Source organism: Alligator mississippiensis, chromosome 2, assembly GCF_030867095.1.
Source record: "Alligator mississippiensis isolate rAllMis1 chromosome 2, rAllMis1, whole genome shotgun sequence".
Lineage (NCBI taxonomy): Eukaryota > Metazoa > Chordata > Crocodylia > Alligatoridae > Alligator > Alligator mississippiensis.
Window position 1 is genome coordinate 51,727,451 of NC_081825.1, and position 15,104 is coordinate 51,742,554.

Consider the following 15,104-nt stretch of genomic DNA (forward strand, 5'->3'; position numbering starts at 1 on the left):
TGGTGCAAATGTTTCATCAACCTGAAGGCAAACAAGGTTATTTGGGTAAAACAGATATCTTTTATTAGACCAAATTAAATAATCGGAAAAAGAATTTCTTAACAAGTTTTTGAGTTTAAAAACCTTTTGTCAGGCTCAGGAAGCATCTGCAGTTGGTGTGTGCTCTTCCTGGATGGACTGAATAGTAAAGAAACCAGAGGCTGGGCTGGGCTGCATGCAAAATAGGCAGTCAGTGAAGATGTAAACTGAGGAGTCAGTGGGTGAGCGACAGGGTGGGGGGGAAGGGAGGGGAGAGGCGGGGCAGAAAAGAGGGATGAATATAGCAGGTAAATAGTGGAGAGATACCTGGGGAGTCAGATGTCAGACAAGTTATAATGCGTCATAAATCCAATGTCACAAATCCATTTAATCCATGATTTTATGTCCTTACACCAACATGTCTACAACCTACATCCCTCATCAACCTGAAGTTTCTAACACTCCTTTTCCACTTGGTAATGGGCTTGAGAGTAAAATAACAAGGCATTAATCCAAAGCCCATTTGTAGCCAATAAAAATGTTCCCATTCATTTCAGTGACTTTGGATGAAGGCTTCTGGCAGTGTGATTATACAGAAGTCTATTAGTCAGAGTAACTCCAGCCTCCTTAAACAATACCTCACAACAAATGTTTTACCACCAAACTGTACAGTCTCAGTGTACCTTAGCCATTAGTTACTGTAATATTGGTCCTGTTATACAGTACATAATATACAAACTGAAGATGCAATAATTTGATCACAGCATTTGTGACACCTGCTTTCCTACACCAGCCAAAACCAAAAAATCTCAAGGTCATTCTCAATGTCTTTTCTCCTTTTTGGCAGCACCAGCTGTTGCTACAGCAGTCCCAGACTGGCTCTGATTTTTCATTTTGTTTTTCACATTAAATTGCATAATAAATTATACTATTCAAATTTTACTTTTTGGTCAGTAACAATTTAAACTGGTACTTTATATGGGTGGGAAATTTACCATTTGTGCACGTGTGTGCACTTTTCAGGGTGTTTTACAGAATAGGAGGGCTGCATTCAAGGAAGAAATAAAATGGTTAATTCACCAAAAAACGGTTACATTTACCAAACTCTTACCTCTCCCCAAATTCCGACTGTGTCTCTGATGTCATTTTTACAATAAGAGAGTTGTCTGATGCAATTGTTGACAGCAACACTACTTTTTCCAGGAGCAAGATCTTCTTCTGCCATCTCTACCCAGCCCAAAGAGCGCACAGCAAAACACTAAGACAAAAAAGAAAAGAAAAATATAAATAAAAGTTTATGCATGTAAATCAAAACTCCACACACATCAGCAAAGCTGCATGAGAGGCTAAAGAAATGTTATGCCATATTTTTCTCTTTGTTAGATGAATGTTTAAACTACCCCTGACTTTGAATGAGGTAGGATCATGAACTTCTGTTGCTCAAAGTATCACCTTATGAGGTGATGTGCCTAGGAAATAGGTAAATTAAAATATACAGTTTGAGAATGTAAGATGATTTTTTTTCCAGAAACAATGAGTGAAATTGAATGAGGTATCAGGAAAGGATACCCTTCTTATATCTCTATAGCTGCAAACGTCAATAAAATACAAGGTTAAATGAGAGAAACGTAAAGAACATACTGATATTTAGTGCTATACTCCTGTACCAGAAAAAGCAATGATAGCTATACATTAGGATGGCAGTCCTCGCTACTGTCTTAGCTTTAGTTTCCTAAAAATCCTATTGATTATGGTATGCTGTGAAATGCACACACACAATATATCTGCCTGGCTAGCTTTAACCAGAAATATTAATTTATTACAGATTGCAACTATTGGCTTAATGGTCTAAGCAAGGCAGCAAACAATGGTAAATTTAAAACATCAACTAAGGGATAATACATTGTATAAAGAAAGAGGCTTTTGTAGAAGAAATTAGAATGTCCTTTTTAAAAAACAAACCAATTACAAAAATTATAAAGCAGACGGATGTTTAGCCAACCAGAGCACTCTGTTGGCAGGACTTACCAAGGCTACATTATTTTCCACATATGGTGCTTTTTGTAAGCAAAACAAAAAAGGGAAGAACTGCCTGGAAATGTCTAGATTATAGTCATTGTTGCAGATTTATAAAAAGTACATTTTAACTCGGAAAAGGAACCTCAGTGAATACAGAGGAGGAAACCAACCATCTCCAATGGGGACAGGATTTTACCTAGACCATATGTTCTCAAATGGTATTTATCACTTGTGTTCTAACAGACACCACAAATTTTCCTAAGTCTCCTGAAAATTTCACAAGTAGTGGCAAAACTCCCAAGACTCTCTATGTGATACCATACACATTATTTTTAAGCATCTAGCATAGAGAAATAGAATGGTATATATGGATAAGTCAGATACAAGGTATGTTACCTTTGAGAATTTAATGGGACTCATCAGATTCTACTATATCATCCCATCTCCCTTCAGAGAATTAAAAAAAAAATTTAGGCTTCCTACTTGAATATTAAGGATGAAGTAATTCTCTTTCATAAGGAATTAGGCAGTATTCAAGTGTTGGCCTGATTTCTATCAACACTTACAGTTTTTTCTAGAGAGGCACAAGCTTCAGCAGATACACAGTCTGCAAGAACAGCAGAAAAATTTAGAATTAATAATTGAAAGCTTGCCTATATATAACATCACTTTTCTTTTACAGTGAATATTTCCTCTCAAAAATAGATCAAAGAGTAAACTGGAACAGGCCCTGTGCAATCCATTTTCTATATAACTTGGCAGGTGTTCAAAAGAAAGGAAATGTTAAAACAGAACACCCATGCATTGACTTCAGCCTTCCTGTAACCTCCAGATGCAAAGGTTACAACACCAAGGTTGTGTGTTAGGGCTGTGCAAAGCGTTGGTAGCTGATTCAATCTGGAAGAGATTTGGCCCGATTTGGGGACCAAATCTCTGAATCCTAATCAAATCAGGAGACCAAGTAAAAGCTCCGAATCGATTCAAAGCATTCCAAATCTGCCTTTGGAAAAGCTTCGGAAAAGATTCAGCCAATTCGGAGATTTGGCCATAACCTAAACAGGCAGTTGACAGCTGCCTCCAGCTGGTAAGTCAATTGGGGGAGAGGGGAGGGAGCAAATGGGGCTGGGACAAGCTGCCCAGCCCAGGCGGGGGGGTAGGATGCAGGTGCAGCTTGCTGCAGGCAGAAGGGGGCAAGTAGCAGCAGGGCAAGACCCCTGCTCCCAGTGCTGCCATGCCCGCATCCCGCACCAGGGCAGAGCCCCCACTCCCAGCGCTGATGTGGGTGTGGTAGTGCTGGGAGCAGCGGCTCCGCCCTGCTGCCGCCCGGAACGAGCCGTACCTGCATCATGTCGTCCCCCCCAACCCCCCCGGGCCAGCTGGGCAAGCAGCAGCAGGACAGAGCCGCTAAAGGTGGCTCCCCCCACCGGGGCAAACGCAGGCACAGCTGGATGAGCCGCGGGAGGAGCCCCCACGGCTGGCCTGCCCGGCCCTATGCCCCACCTGGCCCAGCCTCCAGCACTTAAACAAAAACCCCACAGTCACCGGCTCTGGCAGTGGTGATTGGGGGCTTGTGGCAGAGGCCCCCCCCCCCCCCCCCCATGCAGGGCAGGGAAGTGGGATTTGCCCCCCTGCCTGGCACCCACGTGGCACCTGTTGTGTTGCTCAGCACAGCACCACATGCTGCCTGGGAGTTGGGGTGGCTCCACGTGTCACCCGGATCCTGGCACCACTCAGTCCCAGCCCCCAGACAGTGCACAGCACCCTGCTAAGCTGTGCTGTACCTACGCCATGGGGCAGCTGCCGTGTGGGTGCCAAGCAGGGGGGGTGATCCCCGCTGCCCCGTGCTGTGTGGGGAGGCTCTGTCACAAGCCCCCAATCACTGCTCCTGCAGCCACTCAGTGCAGGGTTTGTTTTGGTTTATTTTTAATTGCCAGGATGCTGGGGCCAGGCAGGGCATCCATCAGGGGCACAGAGATTGGGGAGCGGGGGCTGTAGGGGGAGGAGGGCTCTGCAACATGGCCCCAGAGCCCCCATAGCCACTGCTACTGCCAGTGAGTCTGTTTTGTTTTGTTTTTTTGATTCCCGGACTACTGGGGCCGGGCGGGGGTAGGGTGGGGTGGGGGGGCTCTGCCAGGAGGCCGCAAAGCCCCCACAGCCACTGCTACAGCCAGTGAGTGTGGGGTTTTTTTCTTTAAGTGCCAGGAGGCTGGGCAAGGCAGCCATGGGGGCTCCTCCTGCACCTCCCCCCACCTGGGGACAGGCAAGCACAGCTGGAGGAGCCACAGGAGAACCTGCAGCCTGCCACCAGGCCGATCTGAATCACTAAATCTCTGAATCAGCACTGAATCTTCTGAAGCTGATTCAGCCAAGTCAATTCAGCACAGTGATCTGAATCTCCAAATTGAGTCACTGTTCTCCAAATCAACCAAATCCAAATGCGAATCAAATACTTCCCTATTCGCACAGGGTGTGTGTGTGTGTGTGTGTGTGTGTGTGTGTGTGTGTGTGTGTGTGTACACACATACACATGTACACTATCTTCAGGAGAACACGTATTGTGTGTGTGCAAGCACACACATGCGCATACACAATCTTTGGGAGAGCTTGTATTGTTTTGAAGTTGTGTGCTGTCCTAATCAGCCAGCTTACTATTGTTCCAGGAAATCAAATGACCCATCATGCAATAGAAGTCAGAACTACAAACAGGCCAAAATGCATTGTTCAGTGCTGCCCCCCTGTGACAAAGTTTTCAGTGTTATCAACATCTAGCATGTAACATTTGTCTAGTTACACAGGACCACTCCTGTAAATTGCTTTGAACTGCTGCGCTCTTCAGAGAGGCTCCATGTAGATATAGGAAATAGTCCACATTCAGGAAACAGCACGAGGTCATCGATAGCGACACACTGATATCAGCTCTTAAACTATAGTGAACAAACAGGTTTTTAAAACTCTCTAGCTCTGGCTAGAATGAACTGCCTTAAAAAGTGTTGTGAGGTGAATACAAAGATCACCAAAGTTATGCACCAACAGCTGTACACATACCATACATTAGAAACCCCAGGTAGTGTGAAGGGAGGCAGATAATTTAAATACATCTGTTTTATGTTGATTCAGGAAGGCTAAGGGAAGGCAAGGGTATACACAGAAGTATATAATGAATTAAACTTTTTCTTGAGGCAAGGAAGCACCATGGGACAAAATGTTCTCATTTAGTAAGGGTTTTTGCCTAGTTTCAATAACTCATTTGTGTCTGTTCCAAAAGCAAAGCCAAAAGTCATGGCAGGAGCAAAGCTCCACATAAAGGGATGTACCTTCAGTCCACATGACAGCAGCTGCTGTGGGTCAAGCTGGTTTACCAGAATTAAGTATCTTACCACTATGTCAATGTCATTTTCTAGGACTTCATCTTAAATTTCACTCTGTCATTAAATTACCCCATGTGCAGTGTAGGCTAAAATTGCAAAAACAAGTATTTTCATAAAACTTTCACTCCAAGATGTATCCAAGTCTGATTTAAATAAAAAAACCCCTCAATCTGAAGACAAAAGGAGGGCTCATGCATACAAAAATAAAGTCGAACCCTTATAAAATTATCAACTGTTGTACAGCTAAGAATTTGTAGTCAAACTCAATGCCTTTAATTATTAAGTTATTATTATATTGTTTGTATTGGTATATTAAATATAGGTAAAGGAATATCCCAGGTACCAAAAAAAAATCTATTCATCTTGAACAACATTAGACACCAGCATTTCCTCCTAGCTGTGTGGCATACGTGGCCATGCAGGTGCAGTCATGCCTCGCTGCCAGGTGCACCTGTGTGGCCACACATGCCACGCAGCTTAGAGGGAGCACTGCTAGGCACTTTGCTAGAAAATACAACAGCGTTAAAAAGGGTAGTTTAAATTGTTTTGCTATCCAACACCATCAAGACTAACTTTTAGTATACAATTTGGGCTCATAAATTTCTACATAAGATTATGCAGGAGGAAGAGGACTAAGTTAGTCCCTAACACTGTTCTGAGTAAATTGCCCATTAAACTGTGGATTATCATTTTAAAATACATAAGATACATTGAGATGGCTGAATTGTGCACTGCAGTTTGGTATCTCCCTGGAAGCTTGAAAAAAATTATTCAACAGTTTTTCCTTTCTCCTTTGGTGAACATTGGGGACCCTATTTAGAAAATACTTATCTGCTTACCTTTATGCAGCATGAGTGAAATCTGGGTTCTGAAATCAATGGATAAAATCTCCATTGCCTCTACTGAGTAATGTGGTGTACTCGTCTTTGCAGGACTAGGGGTTAGGGAGATAATGGATCCACTGAAGTCAATGGCAAAACTCTCACTGATGTCAAGAGAACCACGATATCACCCTTCTATTTCTTCTTCTTGTGTGTGTACGTACATGTGCTACATGACTCATACGGTTATTTTTTGTTTACTACTTTGATTGTGCATCAGCACTGTGTCTAAATATATTAGGGAACAGTAGTAATTACACATTATTAGATGGTCAGGATAAAAAAAAAAATCTCGCTGCTGTCATAACCCATCCTTGTATCACAGTGGGATTATCATCTAGTGTGTATTTTCTATTAATTAAAAGCTTTCTCCCAGTTCTGAAACAATTAGGATATAAGGTTAGATCTTGCACGTTTAAAAAAATATCTTAGTGATATTTATTTTCTAAAATGTTAGCATTTAATAAACAGATACTCATTATCAGACGGTAAAAAAATACCCTCACAACACATCATTGAACACACTAACTCTAATTTAGAACGTATGACTAGGCAGCTCTTTAAGAAAGTAGATTTATGTACAAATAAGCCCAAGTAAAACTAACTTCTAAGAAGGAACAAGTGTATCATATTTGGATAAATACAAAAATGTTCATATTCAAATTCAACACCATACTGTTATTTTGTAACCAACAAATTTGTGCGTGCTTATATGCACTTGCTGAATGCACACATACTATATGTACATTTTTAATCACTCAAAGCCCATTTAGTGAAGTGTTTTTTTCCAGATAATCAGGAACATTTTCCTTTTTGTAAATGTGTTATCAGCACTCAACTAGCACTGATGGGTTGGGTCCTTTACTGTGCAGAAAAAGAGAAGCCCTGATCTACGAATCACAGGCTTCCCTAAGGTAAAGCTTTTTCTTACACTCCACTTAAACTATTTTGAAAAGCCATTAACAATATATTGTATATCATTTGTTAATCAGTAAAAATGCTAAGTAAATTGTGTTAAACTCCACCATATATATGGATAAACAATAACTGAAGATCCAAATAGTACGCAGTTGTATGTCAGATGGAATACTGTCTTGAAGTAATAAAATTTTGAACCCACCAAAGTTAAAAGTAAAACTCCTACTGATGTCAAGATACCTAAATATCACCCTGAATATTTCTGCTTCCACTCCACACAGATTATTTTGTGCGTGTTTCCTTGATTATAAGATTTCTGAATTTTAAATCTGAAGCAAGGAGACCAAAATGTACTGTTTATAATAAAGTCACTGCATTACAAATCTCTTATGCCATGTCAAAGGATCTTTTTGGTTCTGAAGTGCTCATGGCTCCTGTTGAAAATACTTAAAAGCTTTGAAAGAATGAGGTCTTGGTCTTTTTAAGGCTTTTAAATAGAGATGCTTTGTACCTGGTCATAGACTTTATGGGCCTTCTTTCCACTGCATGTAAAAATAATAGACAACTAGTAAGTAAAGAGATGGATTCTATAAATTCTTTCAAGAAAAATGGAAAAAGAAGAAATATGTTTGCATATTTATTATTATTATTGCTATTGTGGAATACACAATGTGCCACCTATTTTCCAGAGAAAATATAAGGCAAAATCCAGATTGGTCCCTTAGGCACTTGCAACATCATAACATTTGTCCCCAAGAGGATCATTAAAGAAAAAGGGTTAGGTGCTCAGGCTCTATGTACACTAAATGGGGAAAATTAGAAATCTCTAAGGAATAATTCACAGATCTTGATGCTAAGTGGGAGCTGCTTACTGGTAACCAATGGGAAACATTAATCTTGAAGGTATGTCTGAACTTCTTCTTTACAATGGAGCTCAGATGCCTGTATACAGCTTCATATTAGGCACCTGTGTCTATGTAGAATCAGGACTTTCCTAGGCTGCATCTGAGGGTAAGCACTAGGCCTGTGCAAAGTGGCAAGTATTTGCTTTGGATTTGGATTCAACCCATTCAAAGGACAGTGATTCGATTTGGAGATTCAAATCACTGTCCTGATTCAATTAGGTCGAATCAGATCCAAAAGATTTGGCGCCACTTCGGAGATTTGGCCATAGATTAAACAGGCAGCTGACACAGCTGCCTCCAGCTGATAAGTCTGTTGGGGTTGGGGAAGGGAAGGGGTGTGGAGGAGGGAAGGATTGGGGCTGGGACTGGGACAAGCTGATCAGCCGGGGTGATTAGCACAGGACTTGGGGAGTGGGGCATGGGATGCGGGCGTGGCAGCGCTCGGAACGGGGCCTCTGCTCTGCTGCAGCTTGCCCAGCTGGGGCGGTGGGGAGTGGAGGAGATGCAGGCGCAGCTCACTCTGGGCAGAAGGGGGTAAGCAGCAGAAGGGCATAGCCCCCACTCCCAGTGCTAATGTTGGGAGCAGGGGCTATGCCTTGCTGCCGCTTGCCCCCTTCTGCCCGGGGTGAGCCATGTCTGCATCATGCCCACGCTGGTTGGGCAAGAAGCAGCAGGGCATAGCCCCTGCTCCCAGTGCTGCCGCATCTGGATCACTGCTGGGAGCGGGGACTCTGGACTCCCGCAGCTTGCCAGCCAGTGTGGGCGGGTGGGTGCTGCCGTCACTTGCCAGCCAGGGTGGGAAGTCGGGCACTGCCACTGCTTGCCAGCTGGTGTGATATGCCTTGGGATGTGGGTACAACAGTGCTGGGAGAGGGGACTATGCCATGCTGCCTCTTGCCCTCTTCAGGGGCTATGCCCTGCTGCCCTTGCCCCATCTCTCTCTCTCTCTCTAAGAAAGAGCCACATTTTTCACATTCCTGACTTTAAGAACAATGCCAAAAACCATGAGAACTGGCAATACTGTCTTTCTTAAATCAGTGAGTATTGGTTAAGAAGATGATTCAGAGGAACACTGCACTCTACGTACAGAATCTTAGGCCTCTGGTACACAGTCAGTTAATGGCATGATGGGATCTGTTCCCAGGTCCCACCTGCACCATTATTCCTTGTGCGCAAGTAGGAAGTTGGGTGCCTGCTGAACTAGTTCAGTCCCAGGGCTGGGACCACGAATAAGCTGATTATCAAGTTTAGCCCTAGGACTGGACCAGAACTGGTTCAAGACTAGGTTGATTGTTGGTCCCAGCCTCGGGACCAAACTGGGGCCAGTCCAAGCATCCCCACCATGCAGCCAGCATCAGGCTGCATGGTGAGGACCCTATCACATGTTCAATTTATGGTGCGACATAACCACAAAATTAGTATACATATTTTTGTGGAATATTTTTGCAGCTTATATCCCATTTTATTGCATCACTAATTGCACAGAATGTGTGCGGGTTACTATTTAAGATGCAATTAACTGATTAATTATGCCTTCAATATAACATTTGGCAGGGGCCTAACAGTCTGCTTTGCTCATAGCACGTATCTTATTACATGTTACAAAGATAAATGATATTATAATAAATGCAGATATATAGTAAAAGAGGAGCAAATATTTATTTACATACATGCAGTATGTTTCCAGAAGTTGGAGATACTCTATTAAGAAATACACATGTGTTCTGTATGCAATATGTAAATACTCTTAAAAATAAAGAACTACAGCAGAATCTCTGGAAACACACAAGACCTACTTCTCAAATCAAGCTTAGTTGAGTTAGCCACAAAAAGAGAACTGCTTAATTATTCAGCACACTAAGACAGCAGAACTGTTCCGCAAGCCCCAATGGTACCTAGTAAACTAAAGAAAGTGTTATTGTTCTAGCTTAAATGGGCTTTGTTTCTATATTCTTCCCATGGAACTAACTAATACAAAAAGCAACAATTAGCCATGATGAGAAACAAACACTGTATGGTTTTTAATGGCATGAAGTAAGACATGCCTTTTACTGCTGATTAGGTTGTGTCTTTCTTCTAAAATAATTTGGAAGTTCTGTATCTCTGGCCCCTATACAATTTTCATGCCAGGCTCAAAACTGAAATGTTCATAGCTATTATTTTAATATGGTAAAGTTTCAAAGCAATCCACTCAGACAGCTTAGTGTTATAGAAGCCAACCTCATTTTAATTCTCCCCTCAAAAAACTATACCGTGTCATTATATGAATTTCTAGAATTGGCATAGAAAATGAAATCTTATAGGCTATTATTTTTGTGCAGGAACAGGCCACTATGTGTTTTATTTAAGTAAAACGGCATGTTAAGAAAGATTAGTGTATTCAATAATTCTGCATGAATTTGGTGTGAGAGGTTACTTTGTCCTATAGTTGAAAAAAAACCTGGCTATATACCCTTCCTAGGATTTGGCTTTATTAAAAACAACCTCAGGGAAAAAACCCAACAACTTCAATAGAAGTCTTTTCACCAGACTTGGCTGTCCTTACCATTCCTAGGTCAGAATTGCTCAGCTTATCCACTAAGTCTTTTTGCTTCAGACCAGGGAAGCCTAAGTCCCTGGTCTGAAGGACCAGTAAGAGAAATACAGGATATCAGGATGAAAGAAATACTGCAAAAGTACAAACAAAGATGAGAGGAACTGCAAGTTCACATATAAAGATTATGAAAATAAAATTAGGCTGAATGAATCTCAACTGTCTTCATCCATACTATAGTGCCAAAGGTTTAAGTTTGTCAAAAACTTGCTCAAAGGTATCAAAATTCTTTTCTTCTTAAAAAAACAAACAAAGAGAGCCATATTACCACGGTAATGTGATTAACCAGACTTTCAGTCCTTCGTTCTGTTGGTCACAAATGATTTTGTGTGAAGAAAATTAAACATCAGTTTGGAAGTACTCTGTGTACTGCACATCTGTGAAGCTTACCAAGGAGTAGGAGTATGATTGGAACAGGAGTACAATTCTGGAGGAAACAGCAAGGTAGGAGAGTTCAAAGAGGGAAGAGAACATGCAAAAAGCTTTGAACAAGGACATGGAATTAAAAGGACTACAATGGAAAGCTCCCAGGATGGGGAAAGAATAGTACCTCATCATCAGGGATCCAGGTCTCCAAAGAAGAAAAACACAGGAAACGGCAGGTTTCCCCTTGCAGGCTGGCAGAGTTCCAGCCTGCAGGGGGCTGGAGGAGGCGGGAGGAGGGCAATCAGGCAAGGGGTGCTACATGCATCTGTGCATGTATACATGCACATGGCAGCCAGGCAGCAGGGAGAGCAGCTCCTACAGTTCCCTACAGGTAAGTTGGGGGTGGGGAGGTGAATTGAGGTTGCCATAGTGAGGGAAGGAGGGAGCTGAGCAGGGCTGAGGCTGGGGCCTCAGCTGGGACAGTATTTGGGGCCTGGATGGAAATGCACAGCTGCAGGGCCCAGGTGGGGAGTGGGATGGAGCCATGGGTGGCTCATCCACAGGGTGGTAGGGGGGCTGGCTCCCCGCCACTGTGTGCACTCCTGGGAGGGGGATGTGGGGATCACGTGCCCCTCAGATTTGTACACGGGGTAGAAGCAGGCTGTCTGCTGCAGGCTCAGGGCTTCTCGCCCTGCTGCCCTCCCCCTGGGGGCATCTGCAGCCCAGCGGGTGGGACCTGGTGCAGAAGGGCAGAGTGGGGTGGGAAGACTTGGTGCTGCCACCATGAGTCCCATGCTGTCATGGCAAAAGCGCCCCCTACCCACCCAGCAGCAGGGGTGGTGGCATGGAGTTATGTCCTCTCCTGCTGCCAAGCAGGTAAGGAGTGCCTTGGCATGGCAGCACAGGGCTCTTGCAACTGGAATCAAGCACCTCTGCCCCACTCTGCCCTGCTGTGCTGGGTCCTGCCTGCTGGGCCGCAGAGGCCCCAGGGGGAGGGCAATAGGGTGGGGAGCCCTGAGCCTGCAACAGGCAGCTTGTATTCACTCGTCCTCCACAGGCTCTGCTCTGGGCCTTCTGCCTGTGGGAGAGGGGGAGCTAGACTCTGTGCTCTACTGCAGCCACAGCAGCCACCACTTCCCACAGGTAGCAGCTGGAGCTTGGGCGCTGCTGGGAGGAACAGGGTGCTACGGACCTGGGCCCCTATCCCTGTAGTCCTGGCAGCTGGGGGCTCCTTCTGGCAGGGATGGGGAGGGTTGCGGGCTGTGGGTGGTGAGTGAGGAGCAGTGGCATGGGCAAGGCACTGGCATACCAGGGCTGCTCAGCATCACAAAGCAGTGGGGGGTGGGGGAGGAAATTGTAGCTGGAACCACATCCTGGTGAGATTTGAGGCACCCCTCAGAAAGAGACAGCTCTTCGTTTTCACTGTTTCTTGACCACAGAAAAATAATAATTCTTCTGTTGCAAAGAACTTGGAAAGACCACAACAGATCAATGTTTTTAAGCCTGTGGATTTCTGTTTGCAAAACTGTTAAGTTTATCTTGTGAATCATGTTTGCACACCTAAGAGTGCTAACAGCATGACACCCTTAAAATGATCGCAAGTCACCCCAGAGTACTGTGGCACCCTGAATAAGAATCACTGCTTTAGTTACTAAACCAATTAAAGTTAAGGAGTTGATGGCAGGGTAGTAAAAGGAAACTGAGAAATCAAATGTGCCCAGCAAGTGTTTCTATAAAACAAAATAAAATAAACCATGCCAAACCAAAACATACCACTGACCACAACTCTCCCCTGGGGAGAATGAATCATGTGCATCTCATTTGTGATGTCAGTCCCATTGCTTGATGCAGTACTGGAAGGTGCTCACACAAAGTGATGAAAGTGGTATAGGAACTTCTACAAACTATCCTAGGAAGGATAAAGATAGAAGAAATACCCACAGAAATAAAAAACAAAAGACTGGAAAGTAAGTATGAAATACCATGGTAAAGAACACACTGAAATTTCATGCTGATTTAATCAGGCAGTATGAAAGTACACTTTACAGGGGAATGCTTTCTCTGATTCTTCATTTCACAAACTAAATTTGTTTTTTTTATAGCTTTTCCATTTCAGATATAACCCAATCCATCCATACCAGTGGTACTGAGATTTAAGGAAAAGGGCACGGAACCTCTCTGTAGATTTCCTAAGCATATCATTACATAATTTAACAAGTCATTTTGTCACAGAACACTGAACAAACTTGCATCCTAGAAAATGCATTTAGGTCACAAAATTAACTGTTTCATATTCAGCCTGTTTAATTCAGAAAGTATGGTCAGGCTTTTTTAGTTAAACAAAAACAAACAAACTCATTTCAACTTTGAAATAAGCAAGTAATAACCATCTCCAGACTAGCATGGTCACGTTTGCAGTGCCACATCCTGCACAGTCCATGCTGCAAGGGTACGCTGACTGAGCGTGCACTGCACCAGGTTTTTTTGACCCCTGGATATTCATGGGTCAAAAAACAAATCATGGGGGAAAAAAACCCCTCAAAACAGTAATGCATGCTCGGCCAGTGCATGCTGCTGAAAAGAAGAGCCAGACCAGCCAGAGCCGTGTTCTGCTGCCAGCCAGGCTCTGCTCTGCTTGGCATAATTGCCACAGCTGCAGCCCTGGGAGGCCCCCAGGTAAGCTTCCCATACCCCACACAGGGCAACTTGCCACGCACCAAAGTGCATGTAGCACAGATGTTCCCCAGGGACAGGTAGTGGCAGCGCCACTACTTGTCCCTGGGGAACCAAACGTCCACACGTCTGGACACGCCCAATATGCTTATTATAACAATCCTCCTAGCGCATGCAAGCAACACACTTTAATCTGTTTCCCTAAGAATTAAGAATGGTTGTATTCAAATGAAAATATTAAACAGAATCAAAAGCTGAATTGCACAGCAAATGAATAAAATGATTCCATGCAATTAAGGAACAGGTGAATATTTCCATTTAACTGACAGGAACAGGTTGTGATGCAGTCTCTCTCAGAGGAATACCCCGGTAGATTGACTATATTAAAATTCTTAATCGCCAACAATGAAGTGACGGAACCAAAATACCCATTAATAGGAGCATGTTTTTCTTTTCTAAGTTTCTTTTCTAAGTTTCCATCACAGTTCATTATAAAATGATAATAATCATTTTTAAATTATCATCGTTATAAAATGTTAATTGCTAAAAAAAATGCCTCCATTATGCAAAAAAAGACAAAGATGTTCAAACTATAAAGACATAGATAGCTTAACAGTTCAGCAATTGTATCACATTAATTTTTCAAAAGCCTGGAAGGTATTAACCAAACCTCTGTGAATGTAAATATGTGGGTTTAGGAGCTATTGTATAATACCCAGTATAGTAAACTCAGTATTTGATCTCCTTGTAGTTAAATATTTAACTTTCTTTCTAATTCAGCAAACCCTGGTCATACTAAAAACCATGCAGAATCTCTCATTCCTCTGAGGTGTTGGAAGGAAAATACCTGGTTTCTTCTCACCAGTGCACTGAAGATGGGCTCAAACTAGAGAGGTCAAATCAGCTCTCTTAGGACAAGAGCATGTTCCTGTACTGGATCAGTTTGGGGTTTCTTTCACTGAAGAAAAATGAACCTCGGACTTCATACACCACAAAAATAGGAACTTTGTCTTCACTGCTGAAAGAGGTGGGGATATCAAGTGGGGATAACAAATATGTCTTCTGAGTGGAGATAAGGTGGTTACTGTGTTTACAACAAGGCAGATGAATGAGGTAAGCACTATATCCCAACCTGGTTGTAGTGTACCTTAAGTGCTTTGTCTTCACTGTTTTTTTAAAGCAGGATAACTAAAGTGCATTTATTATTCTGTCGTAACCACTGCCTACCCTTCTTGTCAGTCAGTACAGGTCTAGTGGCTGGAATTTATGGAGTATGAAAGAACATGCTTTGTAACTACCACTTTGTAGTACAATTTTGGGGTTTATGTAGTTGTTTTTATATGTATGTTATTGTGAAGGCTGT

General features: G+C 43.0%; 1 protein-coding gene across 17 annotated transcripts in view; it reads right to left on the reverse strand.

Annotated features, from left to right (window-relative positions):
• APBB2 (amyloid beta precursor protein binding family B member 2) overlaps positions 1-15,104 on the reverse strand; it is a 393,847-nt gene that overhangs the window by 78,259 nt on the left and 300,484 nt on the right. For all 17 annotated transcript variants that reach the window (XM_059721648.1, XM_059721653.1, XM_059721650.1 and 14 more), the window contains one exon: positions 1,130-1,276. In XM_059721648.1, the coding sequence (XP_059577631.1) occupies positions 1,130-1,276 (147 nt within the window). The remainder of the gene's footprint in view (positions 1-1,129; positions 1,277-15,104) is intronic.